The 15,490-nt window shown below is 38.9% G+C and overlaps 1 protein-coding gene across 2 annotated transcripts in view; it reads left to right on the top strand.

Annotated features, from left to right (window-relative positions):
* ST6GALNAC3 (ST6 N-acetylgalactosaminide alpha-2,6-sialyltransferase 3) overlaps positions 1 to 15,490 on the top strand; it is a 191,621-nt gene that overhangs the window by 61,294 nt on the left and 114,837 nt on the right. For both annotated transcript variants that reach the window (XM_039384736.1, XM_027746118.2), the window contains exon 2: positions 13,896 to 14,090. In XM_039384736.1, the coding sequence (XP_039240670.1) occupies positions 13,896 to 14,090 (195 nt within the window). The remainder of the gene's footprint in view (positions 1 to 13,895; positions 14,091 to 15,490) is intronic.

Below are 15,490 nucleotides of genomic sequence, written 5' to 3'. Positions count from 1 at the left end.
AAATTTAAAATATCAGGATTTAATGTCTTGGAACATTAATATCTGAAGTTGGATTTTCTAGCCATAAAGTTGTGGGAACCCCAACAGACCTAAGGTTTAAACCAATTAAATCTATTTTCCAGCACTGTGGGATTAGTTACATGTGCAGAAGCAAGGAAATTGCAGATAAATATCTGATTGCTCACATACTCCGTTTTGGATTTAATGAAAAAACTACCAAAAAAAAAATCTAATGAAAAAGGAAGGGCATCATTAATTTTGGCATCTAAAATCAAATGATAAACGATCAGCTGATTAGTGATGTGCATTTTGTTCCTTTAACTTCTTCAGTAATGTGTGAATGTCACATTATATAACACTTAAAATGAATAAACCTGGAAATGAAATAAGTTAGGATGCATCTTTGTGTTCCTCCCCTGACTGGTGGACAACTTGTCTCATTAATCTGTATAGTGGTGTTAATTTAAACAAACAGCATTATTTGTTGAGATTTATGGCTGGAAGACTTCAAGGATCACTGAGAAAATCTTAGGCTGCTTTTTTTCAGAGCACTGGGATAATTTTTTATGACTCATGGTGGCTGGAACAGGTCCTAAACTCTCATAACTTTTAATGACTGTACAAACTACTGCAGACCCAAATATTCTGACAGAGAATGTGGGCACAATGAAAGATGGTTGGTAATGTGGGCACAGGACAGTGGGGTGTTCTGTCCTGTGCAGATTCCTTCTTGTAACTGCTGTTTAAGCAGCACTGGAGTAGAGATAAAAACTGATAACTACTACCTAAAAATGAAAACCTTTGAGAAAAATAGTGGAAAATACCAAAAACAGATGAAACAGTAAGAGTAACATTCCCACACCCGTTATGCACACTTTTTGAATATCATAAATGTTGGAGCATCTAGGATCTATTTTTAGTAATAACTGAGTATGATTCTGGTTCTAAATGAATTTAAGGAAAACTCAGCTTTGCCTGGCCCTTCTAAAGGGTCTTGGGGTGCATTATTTAATCTCACTGCTGTCTCTGGCAGCTTCCCTGCACCAGCAGCAAAACTGAGGGTGAGAACTTGGTTTTCATATCCAGCTCAAGACTTGCACATCTGGCACCTAAGGAAGTTTCTTGATGGCTGTCAGCTACAAAGATGCAGTATTTGGTCCCTCACACATCAGCAAGAGCATTAACAGGCTGGGTTTGGTGACACCAGACTTGACTCAAGTAAAAGTTGAGGGATCCTGAGTTTGCAAATAGAGGAACTGATACACAAAGGCTCTGGGAAGGAATAATAATTTAAGAAATTACATTTATATTTTTCTTACTGTTCCTGTTCACATTTAATTGTGTTTCTGGCTTTCTCTTGCTCTCCTTTAAATCAGTTATGGTTATCTTCATATGAAGGAGGACCAGAATTCCACAGTTGGTTTTGTTTGGTGCAGGTAGCTAGATATGCTGGCATAGAACCAAGTACCTGGAGAGGAGATTATGTCTTTGTTATGTCTTAAACAAAAAAAATTAAGCTCAATTTGAATGTTTTGGGGTTTTATGCTACTTTTGCTTGTTTCTTGCATGCAAATCAGTAAAATATGTATGAAGGGAACCAGAGGTTTGGAATAATTTCTGGCATGTGACAATCTCTCTATATTTGATGGACTAAAGGATGGAAAACTGTGCTAGGTTAACAAGTGTGTCACATTTCTTCCATCAAAGTGTTCTGGATCAGCTCTGATAGAGTAGCTAGGAGTGGTTTTTTAAGTTTAAGAAAACCACAAATAGGATATATTTGCAATTCCATATCTAGCACTTTTAGTTTTTAATATAGATTCATGTCCAAATGTGTTTTCATCTAAGCCTTATTAGACAGAGATTGTGTGAATTTTTCGTAGGAATTTTCTTGTGCATATGCTCATTCAGTGATGCATTTTCATTATGAAACACATAAAGCTTTTTTAAGCAAAAATAAAAGCACAGAAAATCCAAATCAGTTCAATTACACTTGCAGATTAAAATAAAGCTGTAATATATATCTATTGTATCGAAATGCTAACTCTATGAATTTTTGATCTGCTTTAAAAATGTAAATCTTGAATTTGATTAGGTTTGCTCTGGAGTAATCTACACTGAATAAATCTGTCTTCCTTTCATGTGATTTGTCAGTGTTTGTAGTAGGTTTGTACACACAGCTTTCACCATCATTTTCTAGGCAGTAAAAGCAGCCATGCAGAAAAGCCACCCATAAATGTCAGAAAACAGAGATATTTTGTTGCATTCCAAGGGCTTTGAAGGTCAAGTTCAATTCAGTTAGCTCACCCAGCGTGAGAGGAGCATGGTATGATGATAGAATGTGTGTTTGGGTAGGATATATACGTTACTGTCCCTCTACTGTTCTATCAGGAAAACAGATCAGTGAGAGATTAAACTTTACTGCTTGGAAGAATTTCTTTTGGAAAACTATCAATTTTTTATGATTTCCTCTAGCTCCTATTGAGATGCTCTGCAGAAATAATGAATCCAAAGAATTTACAGCTTTTATCACAATGGAAATTCACTCCTGATTGTGGCTTTTGGGTGCTGTTCCACTGCAGGTGTCCCATTCAACTGTATGCATTCACAAAATAGCTTTCGGATCATGGATTTTGTTGTAAAGGTGAAATGGTATTTTGTTTCTTTCTGATGAAAACTAGTTCACAGAAAATTATTTTCCTAATTCCTAGAAGAGAGAGGCCAGCACAAAAGGCAGAGTTTTTCCACTGTGGATTTGTCAGAACAGCCAAGGAGTCTGTTCTGCAGATTCCCACCAGGCCTTTCCATGAGCTCAGTGCTTTGTGGATACCTCCCCCCTACCCTGCCCCACTTCTTTTTTTTTTTTCTTCTTTTTATAAAGAGAAGACATGATCAATAAAGCTCATAATTAAATTGAGGCCACTACCTTGATCAGTGCTTCTATTGAGTTTCAGTGCCCTGATTTAAGGAGCTCCCTAGTCAACTGAGGGATATGTCATCAGCTGCTTGAGCAGTTTGTGTGAGCAGTCATTATGTTTTGTAGCTATAATGCTGCATATTCTTTTCTATCTGGAGAGTCTCCCTTGTGGCAACTTCTGATAACCTCTTGCATGTGTTATCCAAGGGTGAATAATGAACAGACTCCTTCCTGTAGAAGCAATACAATTGTACTGAACGGGCAAGAAATTTCATTTAAGTTCCTGCTGGTTCACAACACTTTCCTGTGATTGTATGAGCAGACGTGAGTAAAGCGGGGTCAGATCATGCCAGTACTTGAAAGAAAAGTCTCTGCCAAAAATTTACAGGCCATTTGTCCCTCTCTGTTGGTACAGACACTGCACTGCTCAGTGCAGCCCCTCCTACGAATAAGATTTAAAATGTAGGCCTGCCTTCTGTTTTGCTTTGGGATCATAAAATGGTTGGATGTGCTGCTATGAGCATGCAGTGCTTAACATACTTGATCTGCATCCTGGATGAACAGCTCTGTTCTGTAGTGCTGTGATAATAATATGACTGTGAATGTTTACCACAGGAGTGCCTTGCTGGGCTCTGCGTGCCTTCATACAAACACACCCCCAAACCCCCACCCTGTTCAGTGTATCTCCTGCAGATGCCACATTGCTCTTGGGCTGGAAGGTGGACTTGTTAGGAAGAATGAACCCTGGATATGACCATCCCAGCAAATCCCACATCCTTCACACGCCTCCATCTGCTCAAAGATTTGCCTTCCTGAAGGGTTGTAAGCCACAGAAATAGTTTAAAGTCTACATCTGAATCTTGGCTTTGAAGATCTCTTCAGAGGTGGTGCTGCCATGCTGGTGTCCTCCTTTATTTTTTTATTTCCCTTCCCCAAAACCCCTATTTCTAATCTTCCAATAAAGAAAGCAGCGTACAGAAACAAATAAGAATTAAGCTGGGAAAGTGTTTTTTTCCACGCTAAAAGTAGGCTGCTCCCAGCTATATGGCAGAAAATTTAAAATTCCCGTTACAAAATAGCTGGTCTCAGCCTAGACTTCTCTGTAATTTGCTTTTTATTGGCTATAAATGATTAAGCCTATTGAAATGTTACTCAATGTGCCAGAAGCAGACAATGCTTGGAGGCATTGAATAATACATTTTGCTTTTCTGATGACGTATGTGGCAGCTATGTATGGATGAAGTAGGCTAGAACAGGTTTATCCGAAGTAAACAGGGAGATTTCCGTGTCTGGTGGGAAACAGACAAATTGCCAAAATGATTTAGAGCCAGATTTACTTGCTTTGTGTAAAAGGCCATCCATGGAGACTGCTCTTGTCTCCTGCCAACCCAGGACAACATTCCTACAGCTGTGTTGGAGAGTCTCTTGGTTAAGTGTAAAAGAAAAAAAAAAAGAAAAGAAGGAAACTACAAAACATCTCCTGCAGCCTGGCTGAAGTGCATAATCTCTGCTTGAGAACAGCGTTTTTCTAATTGACAGTGGCCCTCCTTTTTGTTTAGGAAGACCAGTTTGTAAAAACTTGTCTTTCTTCTCTCTGAACTTGGACCTTTGCCTGGTGACCATGAGGGAGATCTGTATCTTTTTGTATTTAAGAGCAAAGCCAACCATTCAGGCAGACATTGAAAGAGGCTCCTCACACCAAACAGTGTTTGCATCCCTGCCTCTGGAGTAAAAGGCATTGATCTGCACTGTGTTAGGGTGCACTGGTTGTCAGAGGGTGCCTAACACAAGACTAAAATCAGTAGTGACCACCTGCTTCTGTTTTCCTTTCCGTGCTTGTAAACAGCAGGTGAGCTGCACACACTGGCAGAGAGCATCCAGAGCAACTTTCCAAAAGTGCAGTCCTCCCAAAGAATAGTGTGGGATGAAGCTGGTGAGAAGAGCCAGAGCAAGATTCCTGCCAAGTAACAGACTGGCCAAGATCTCTTTAGTCCTGCAGCGTCGAATGGCCATCAGAGGGAAACTGCGGCACGGTGTCAGTGTTTGTTCCCTTCAAGTCCAGCCTGGCAGCCAGGGATCTTGACAGAAGAGAATTCAATGCAGAAAGTTTGGGTTTGTCCAGATGGTGGTAGGCAATTACACTTCATTTGTGGGAATTTCTGGTTATGCAGTTTTTTGCTCTGTGGCATAAACTTTCCCCTGCAGGCAGAAGTGAGCTGCAGGCAAGCGAAGGTTTCCAGCAAAAGGCATTTTCTTCACAGATGTGCAGCCTGAGAATGTGGGGTTGTTGTGACATTTTATTTACTTTCATTTCTTCTGCCCTTAGGCTGCTGTCATGTGTTTAATTTTATTTGTCTGATTATTATTTTCTTTCTTATCTGGAAGTTAGTACTTCCAGAGGTTACATCCCAGTGTAGTATTTACTAAACACACAGGTATGTGATTAACATCCATTCCTCCTGTTGTGTACCGAACACATTAATGGCTTTGCTGCCATGAGCAGAAATTGAATTTATCTCACTTTTGCTTTAGAAGCTGTCACATTCTCTTTCCTGTGAGTTTTTGAAACAAGAAATTGAGTATTTCTGGTATTTCATTTGAAACAGCAAAGAAATGCAATAGGCTTGTAATAATTACATCTTTTTTAAAATATGGTGATCTGCAGACCAGAGGTCTGCTGGTATTTTATTGTCTTGTAAGAATCTTTCTTGATGCATTTGTGGAGCTTCTTTTGTTGTTGCTTTTCTACTGGTTTATGCATTTTTAAGTCAATTTCTGGTTGAAAGAATCAACTTTTTGAAAGGAATTTTTCACGAAAATGTTGGCAGCTGTAGAGTGTCTACAAGAATGCTTGTGAAACCCCCTCAATTAGAGATTCAGTCTTAGGATGTTGCCAATCATGAATCTTTATCCATTTCTGTAGAGGAGAGAGAGACATCGTCTAAGTGAGCTCTACCTGGCAGGATAAGAGTTAATACTCACATAAGGGTGTTTTTTTTCCTTTGAACTTTTTCTCAGCAGGTGAAAAATAGCTACAATCAGGTACTACTTCAATAAGTAGTAACAACCAACTGCCAGGTTGAAAGATCACAAATTCTTGTACCAGCAGTTCTATTATAGGGAAGCGGACGTCGGGCTGTGTGTGTGTCTGAAACCTTGCCAAGGTATTGATAAGAAGAGCTGGGCAATAATCCAGCACCAGGAAAGAAAAAAAAAATCACCATTTGAGAGCTGTACTGCAGAGCCTTCTTTTTTTTTTCCTTTTTAATACTACTTCATCATGTAGAGACTACAGCAGTGTTTGTATAATATGCATCTACAGCTGCTGATGAAGTTCACCCTGTTTGTGAAGGACATCAGTGAATCAGTAACTGCAGTTTTAGATTAAATATTCTTAACAGATCTTATAGAATGGAAAATCAACAAACTTATTTAAAGTGGGCCTTTCTGCCATGGGGATCTTTTAAAATTGCTGGACAGCTTTCAGCTGCAGTATAAAATGAAGTAGCAGACTGGCCAAAAGCATGCCTTGCTCAGAAGTTGAGACTGCCTTGGTGGTGCTGTGACTCCGTGGTTTGTGAAGACTGGAGCTGTGCTGCTGATGTGTTTGTGCCTTGTTGAGTAGAGGCTGTTTGCATGGGGAACCCTAGGCCAGGAGTAGATTCCTGAAGTACGTGCAAATTCAGCTTTGAGTGAGCATGAAATGAATAGCAGAAACAGTCACTGTGTAGGATATGGAGAACTCAAAGTGCTGGAAAGCCTGAAGGGATAAGAATATCTCCAACCAAATAAATGCTTCTTCTTATCAGGCTTCAAGTTTAGGGCAAGAGGGAATAGTGATGCAGAATAATTCCTGAAATCTGGCAATGCTTTGCAGTTTGAAGGGCTCAGAATCACTGGGGCTTTTCAAATGTAGTAACTTCTTATGCACAATAGCATATGGGAGGCCTTCAAAATACTTCAGCAGTTACTCCTTGAAACTTGGAAGTTCTTCATTTTACATAATTTCGTATTATTACCTAAATATGTGTGCTGTTTCTGATGAGAATGCTCTATGTAATAAAGTTATGTAGTTACCTGAGACTAGTAATAGTTTACATATAGGAGGATTATCTCCTGTATAAGGCTTTAAATAGAGACTGCTGCTGCCACAGCAATTATTTGGACACTACTGTGCTGATTCCTGTTTTTGTTCATTGCTCAGCTCTTACCCCAGTAAGCCCGAGCACAATCTGCAGATTTTTGGCTTTAATGAAAGACATGTTTGAATAAGTTTTCTTTTGCTGTGCAAAACGCTACGTTGAGCTGCTGCGAGTGTAGACCCACCACCACTGCCTTGTGAATCGTGGTGAAAACTGAGTTATGTAATAAGTTTTCAACAAATGACAGTAATAAAAGAAGTACAACAAGCTGTGTTCTTGAGAGCCCTTCAGCTGCCTTAGCTATAAAAAAGGCCAGAGCCCCTGCAGAGAAGGCATGCAAGTAATGTGTCTTCTATTCATGCCTGCTCAAACATCGTAGTCCTCAAACACAGTCCTAGTTCAGGGTACATTCTTAGAAGAAACACTTTTCAGGATAAAACTCATGTTTCTTTCATTGTAGCCCATCTATCTGTTTTTAGGTATGCTGCATTACTTGCCTTCTCCCTCACTGAACTTTATTTTTGCTCTTACTGCTCAGCTTCCTGGCTGCTTATATTCCAGTTTAGCAAAGATGTCCTTTTCCAGAAAAAAAAAAAAAAGGAATTTTGCTTCAATCTTAATTTTACTGGGTTTTGAACCTGAACCAGATCTTCTAATATCACCCCTACCTGCTTTGTTCTCTTCTCCTGAGACACAAACACTGACAACCATCTCCTGTGGAGCCTTTGAACATACTGTGGTTAACTTTCACTTCTGGAGGAGAAGAAAGTAAATCTTCACCTACCGATTTTATGCAAATGATGTTCGACACACGGCTGTTTCTAGAAGGGTCTTTGCTATATAGTCTTACTCCCTCTTTGAAAACTTCTAGGACCCCTGCCTCAGTATCCCTCCAGGAGCCCTGTTAAAGGGAGTTTCAGGACAAAAGAAATAGCTGGAAGGCGTATTTATTTCCAATACCAGTGAAATCAGTAAGATACACTGAACTGGAGTGCTGAAAGAATTTCATTTTATGCTCTGTTGTAATAGAAAGCAGCATTTGAAGGGGATGCTCAAGACTATGAAAGAGAAAATTAAATAAAACTATTTTTTACATATAGTGGCCTATGAAATGAAACAAATTCAGTAAGTGTAGCCATCAGTGTTTCCAATTGGTATTATATTGAGTTAAAACCCAAAACCCTGCATCAGCCCTACAATAAAAGTAGTATAATGTGCTGAGATATTAAAAGAGCGATTGAGTTATTCAGTGTGCTCGTAAAGGTAGGTATTGTGAAAATAATACAATATTACTGCATATTGTGTCATCTAAGAGACGCAGAGCCCTCGTGTAAGTCTTTACCTTTGATTTGTCCTTCCGAGCGCGGTGTTGCCATGTGTCTATAAAAATAACAGAAAGAATGAATACCGTAAAAAAATCAATTTCTGAAAAAAAAGGTTCATTTGCAATTACTGTTTGAGGCATGGAACTTCCCTGGCTCCAAGGGTTCTTTCCTGGAATCTTCCATAATATTGTATTCAGCTTTGTCATTTAACAGATTCAGGCAGCGGTAATAGAAACAATAAACCTGTGAAAAACCGTAGTTCTAGGATAAAACCTTAGGAGTAGCTTCTGTTGAGTTCTTTGTGATCTTGCAGAAGTTGCTTTCAACCTCAGTTTATGCATCTGTGAAATGGGTTTTTACTGTAAAACTCACTAGGATGGGCATTTGTTCCTGCTTGTGAAGTGGTTTGACAGTCTCTGCCACATAATACATTCCAAGTGGCAGGGTGTGGTGTTGGGCTAGAAAGTAGAATAAAGATGCTTAGTACAGATCTGAGTAAAATTTACAACTTAAGAAACTATCTTATGCTGAAAATATTTCCTTCCTCCCTCCCTCCTAGACATCTGTATACAACACCAAAAAAGTGTTTGTATCGTATTATTCCATCAGGCATTATTGAACTATAAAAAAATGATCTTGTCATCTCACACTTCTTAACAGATTATGAAAGAAAAATGACTAACACTTGTTCAGACTGTCAAGTTCCTGCCAAACTGAAGCTAATGAATCACCCTTGCATTGGTAAATAGCCAAAACTAGATGATATGAAGGTTATCAGTAATATTAGGGACCATGTTGCCAAATATATATATTTATACCCATAAAAGTACTGTTATTGTTTTATTTTCATGAGGTTTTTAATTAAATCCTAACCAGCCTAGTAATACGAAACTTCCTGGTTTTATTTTTCAGTTCTTATTTTAACAACATAGATATAAATTGAAGCCTTAGAAGTGTGAGTCATTCCTACTGCTTATTGATTTTGATATACATGCTAGACAGAATGAGCTTGGTGCCTGAGAAATGACTGAAACCAAAACTGAGATGATGTTGTTGTGAGGATTGAGTAAAAAGAGTTAAAAGAAACTGTTTAGTTCCAGTGTGTGCCTTTGGCCCAGCGAGGTCCCAGGTGTTGCAGTACATGTACTCTGATCTTGTGTGTCCACTTCTACCACCTTTTTTTCTTTTTTTTTAAATCATGAATGAGCTAGTACTTAGTCTAATTAAAACAATTCCTTCACTCTTCTGCTGTAGGATCCTGTATCCATAAGAATGGTAATTTTTTTCTTGCTGCTGTCATCTAGGCTTGTCATGTGCTATAGCAAGTGAAATAAAATGTTACAAAAGCTAATATACCATGCAAGTCATCCAGCTAAGAAACTCTTTAACATATGTCTTATTGTGCACTCCTCACTGAATATGTTTAGAAGATGTTTATAACTGAATATGTATTTTTTATGTAAATGTTGTCAATATCAAAATATCTACATTAAATTAGCCGGAAAAATATAAAGATTGATTGAGCTTTATGTATTTCCATGTTAGAGAAACAGTTCTTTTGTTAAGAGACGGTTTGCATTCATGAGAACTGAAAATTAAGAAGGAATAAGGCTTGTTTCTGTGCAGACTTGCTAATGAGTGTTGGTTTAGCTCTCCCAAATGGTACAATGTGTAAGTATTTAAAATGTTGATGTGGACAAATTTTGAGACAAATTACAGTTTGTTATTCATCGCTGTATACAGCTTCATACTTCTTTGTCATATCCTAATGTCGTGCAGAATTCCTGGAGTCTCAAATGCTAAATTTTATCAGAGGACCAATAATGAAATCCCTTCATCTACAGAAAAGAAAATTTTAAAAGAAACACTTAAAGACAGATAGCACCTGGTTTTGGTTTTGTGTGTTGTTTTTTGGTTTGTTTGTTTTGTGTGGTTTGTTTTCTTTTTTAAATGAGCAGATAAAAGAGAGAAGAGCTTAAGGGAAACAGATTACTTTTAGAAGTGCCTCTTGGCCACTGAGCAGACTGCCCTACTTGATGCTTAGGAAGGCTAAAATTATGAAAAGTATGTGCTTTTGTGTTTTTCAATATTTTTACAGTGAAATTTATAGAGCCACTGAAATGCCAATTTGCAGTAATCTTTCCTACTTAAAATGCATATTGTTGGATTTCATGCCTTCAACAAAAATTATAGGGGAACTCAATACTTAACACAAACTTCCTTTTTACAAGTTGATAAATAATCATTGTGTTTGCACAATGGCAAGATTTTTTATTTTTCCAAAACAATTTTAACAGATGCCGAAATTCCTTTCTGTTGTAAAAATTCGTTTCTCTCATTGGAATGTTCTCGTTAGTGCAGATTCTTTCTGGCTGAGCAACACACAAAGAAAAATCTCTGCTGTTTTCCTTTTCAAACAATATTTTCTTACATAAAAAAAAAACAAAAGAAGGCCACATTTTTTTCTTTCATCTGGTAGTACAGTGTATTTAAAGAGAGGAAATATAAAAATCAAGTGGCATCCTAATGAAGACCAGGAAATATAGCTACACAATCTGAATTCTTCTCAGGGTAAAGGCTATTTAGAACAGCTCCCTCTGAGAAGCACATAAAGATGATTGCAATGTTTTCAAGTTCAGAACAGATCTGCACAAAATAAAGGAAGTAAAAGGTGGCATTCAATAAACCAGGAAGATGGGATATGTGGAAATGAGGTAGTAGCATCATGCAGGGCAGTAATCCTGCTTCCTGCTGTGGATGTTTTGATTGAAACATGCTCATGTAGTGGAATGAGACTCTAGATCCCCCTTTAAATATTTGCAATATTTTAATTCTGATTTGCAATAAATAATATGACTAATCCGTACTTCTTCTCATTGCTTTATGATTATCACTTGCGCTGCACATCTTGGCTGCTCTTAGCACTTACAAGGCTCTGATATATAGCTAAATGTTTCTGACTCCATCTGGTACAAAGAGAAGTGACACAGAAGTGCTCCCCAGCCAGTTTATTGCAAGTTAATGTAAATCTGTTATAATGCAGATGATGAAAAGTGCAGTGGCTTCCATGAATTCTGGAAGCTGCGATTGGGTTGTGGCTGCTGCGCTGCCCTCTGAAGATTTGCTGGGTTTAATTTTACATTGCACAGCCATTAGCTGGCTGAGGTTCCTCACTGAATCACGTTGCCACAATACTTCTTCATTCTCCTCTTCCTTTTCTCCTCGCAGTGACCTCGTTCGCCCAAGTTTTTCATCCCGGTCTCTCATTGCTTTTATCGTATAAATTGTAGCCTCCCAGTACATCGAAACATAAGAGCCGTGCAGTTGACCCCTGTAATGGACTATTTTGTTAACTCTTGTATGGGGGAATACAGTAACATCCCTTCAAATTCGCTGTGTGTTCTTTATCATTCTGAACAGGAGCCAGAGTGTGCCCAGGTGGCCAAGAAGGCCAATGACATCCTGGCCTGGCTCAGGAACAGTGTGGCAGCAGGAGCAGGGAAGTGATTCTTCCCCCATACTCAGCACTGGTGAGGCCACCCCTGGAGTGCTGTGTCCAGTTCTGGGCCCTCAGTTCAGGAAGGACATTGAGGGGCTGGAGCAGGGCCAGAGAAGAGCAACAAGGCTGGGGAAGGGACTGGAGCACAAGTGCTGTGAGGAGAGGCTGAGGGAGCTGGGGCTGTTCAGCCTGGAGAAGAGGAGGCTCAGAGGAGACCTCCTCACTCTCTACAACTCCCTGACAGAAGGATGTAGCCAGGTGGGAGTCGGGCTCTGCTCCCGGGAATCAGCAGTAGGACAAGAGGGCTCGGGCTAAAGCTGTGCCAGGGAGGTTTAGGTTGGATATCAGGAAGAAATTTTTTACATTGGAATGGGCTGGCCAGGGAGGGGTGGATTTACTGTCCCTGGAGGTTTTTAAGATAAGACTGGATGTGGCATCAGTGCCACGGGCTGGGAACCACGGTGGGGTTGGATCAAGGGTTGAACTTGATGATTTCGGAGGGCTTTTCCAACATGGTCCATTCTATGGTTCTGTGATTCTCACTGTTGTCTTTGGACACTCTGGACACTTCTGTGTCCTGAAGCAAAGCATGGCAGCAGTGCCTACAGGCCTTGTGTGTGGGCACAGGTCTTGTGTGCTCATGTTCAGTGAAACTTTGTCTGTGTCTTTCCCAATATGACCTCTGTGTAAATATCGTCATTTCTTCTGTGTAGCATTTTGAATTTTAGTGTCTGCAGACTGTCAAATGAACCTCCAGGCAAAGAACACATTCATCTTACATGATTGCAGTCAGAGTTCGTCTGCTGTCATGTAAAAAAAGTGGTCTTAAATGTGCACTGTGCTGCTTAGTCTGATATTTGTAGGTGGGCATTGGGTGATCAGATTCTGTCACCCAGCATTGAGTGTTATTATACACTTACGTAGACCCTTAGGCAAATAATTATTTCCCCCTCTATTTTCTGTATATTTTACTGTATACAGGGATAGAATTACATTCAGTAGGGTAATTAAAATGTGGCAAATTAGGTAAACCTGGAATGTAATTAAAGTACAGTAAAAACACCTGTAAATGAAAATTGTTTCATTCCCTCAGGGAAAATGTAAAAATAATCTTTGTCATGGAGTGCCGTATCTAGAATCTTTACACATGCCAACTAATGTGTTTTGTCCTTAAGTAATTTGTCTAGAAGTAAATGACCTCAGTATTTTAAAAAATAACTAAAAATTAGGAGAACATCCTAGTTCTTACAAGTTCTTTTCCTGCAGACTGGGCAGTTACCCAAGGAAGAAGTTGTGATCTTTCTGTGGTTACATTCACCGGTCCAACCAAGTGGATAAGTTAGAGGTAGAAGGCAAAGGCTAAATAGATACAGGCTTCGGGTCTGTTACGTTATTAACAATGGAGCTCATCTTATCCGAGATAATAACGCCCCACTTTGTAAATTTGTGAACCTGGAATGAGGCAGAATGTGGTGCTGACTTCGCCAACCGTTTATTCTAAAATATTTCAAGTTAGAGTGTGAGTTCTGTTGCATGGAATGATTTAAAATTAATGCATAAAAAGTACAATCAATGATCATAGTCTTCCCAATAAACTTTGTTTGCTGGTGCTGTAGGTGGTATTTTCCCTTTGTGTATTTGTCATGTCTGGAACACTGATGATTTGGAATGGGGACTTTGGTGTGGATGTTTACGTAAATAAAATTTAAAGTTGATATACGTTTTTTGGAACTTAAAAAAAAACCTCTCTTTTTTTGGTGAGCAAAACAGACTCATTTCCAACCAGTTCTAAAATAAACTCTCAAAACCCTCTGAAATGCAAATTTATTGAAATAAAACGGTCCAGTCACCTGTCTCCTTGTGCTCCTGCAGCAAGGTGACTGCCAGAGGAATAATTTCACATAAAGCTTTCTCAAGTGTTTTTCCTTCATCCTACAATAGAAGAGATGTATTTTTTTATTAAAACTGACTCTTAATTTTAATAATTTATTTCTTTCTTCTTTTCATTGCAGAGGAAGTCCATTGTTGCTGTGAGTTTCGTTGCAGCTTTCCTCTGCCTGATCATCGTCCGTCTCACAAATGAAGTAACTTTCCCTTTGATCCTAAACTGCTTTGGACAAACCAGTGTCAAGTGGATCCCATTTTCTAATGGCCAAAGGCATCCTCTGAGAACTCACTATGGATATATAAACGTAAAAACACAAGAGGTAAGACCTGGTATCAAGAGCACAGCAAAATGGACCAGAAGACTTCTTTTTTCTCTGATCTCATATAATGCTTTTCTACCAACCTGCCCAGTGTGAAAACTGAAGCCAGCAGTGTTTCTGAGCAGAGTGGTTATTTTAGAAGTGTGCTACCACTTAAATGAAATTTCTTAAAATTTCTGTCGTGTCTGCAGTGGAGAGAGCAGTGAGCTGGCCTGAAAGTCACACTTGGTTGCAGTGAAAACTGATATTTAAACAAGCAAAAACGTTTTTCAGATTAATTTCAATTTCAATCCATATAACTCAAAAGAAGCTTTTCTCGTGTTTGTTGTAATTTTGACTGGGATTCCCAAGGAAGAAGTAGTTTATTTGTGTTTGTATGGGCATGGAAGAGGAAAAGGGAGGGATTTGTGAAATGAACATATGTGAGTGTAGAAAATGTATAAAGCTAGAAGTTTACTGGATTTTTCTGCACTAACACATGGTAGCTATTTCAAAGCCAGGTATCTATTTCCATTCTGTACTTCAAAATGCATTGACCTGTATCTGCTTTGCAAAATACTTGCTCTGTGTTAAAAATACCTGTGTGATGAAACTAGGTTTTACAGGGACAACTGCTTTAAACTGTCTTAGTTGTCAAAATATCTAATGCCACTGGGTTTTGGTGATGGTGGTGCATTTTGCTCAGGCTCTTCCTCTCTCTGTGTAATATTTATAACAGGTGGAAACTTGCAAAATAAGGTAACATAAAAGAGCGACCTCTTTCTAAAAGTTATTTCTGATCAGTCATGAGAAATACTGTCAGACTTCTACTTACTGCTATTTATTTTTCGTTATAAAATTGCAGTTATTAATGAATGAAATTCATTCACACAACAGCTTTTATAGAGAATGAAAATACTTTACCACTTCATGATATTTAGTCCTATAGGTGTATTGGGCAAATTAGTCCTTATTCTACCTTTAGTGGGTTAAATATGAAAATCAGAATGAGAGGGAGGTATAGTTTTTAGGAGGCAGCTTCTTTTAAACTTCTGTAGCTTTTAACTGTTGTCCATGTGAGATGCAGCACTGAGTATTTTGGAGGCCAAAGAAATTATCTACCAAGAAGAACAGACAAGCACCTGAAAGGAAAACTGTCTGGGTGTGAAATGTAGTCCCAGGGAAAGGAATGGGAGGTGCTGTTGAGTTCAGAAGGGCTAAAGCTTCATCCAGCATCTTCATCCCTGTAGAAATGAGAGGGCAGTGTGTTCTGCATGTCCCTGGGGTATTGCCACAGTGCACACATGGAATCTGAATGAGGCAGAGCTGCCACAGTCACTTGATCCCTATCGGTCTGAACTGATAACTGGAGAGGAGAGGAGCATGCTAATCCATTTTTATCCACCATTGCCTTCATCAGA

This window comes from Pipra filicauda, unplaced genomic scaffold, assembly GCF_003945595.2.
Source record: "Pipra filicauda isolate LSUMZ 115617 unplaced genomic scaffold, ASM394559v2 scaffold36_size6622888_pilon, whole genome shotgun sequence".
Lineage (NCBI taxonomy): Eukaryota > Metazoa > Chordata > Aves > Passeriformes > Pipridae > Pipra > Pipra filicauda.
The sequence above is the reverse complement of the archived record's forward strand: the minus strand, read 5'-3'. Positions and strand labels throughout refer to the sequence as shown.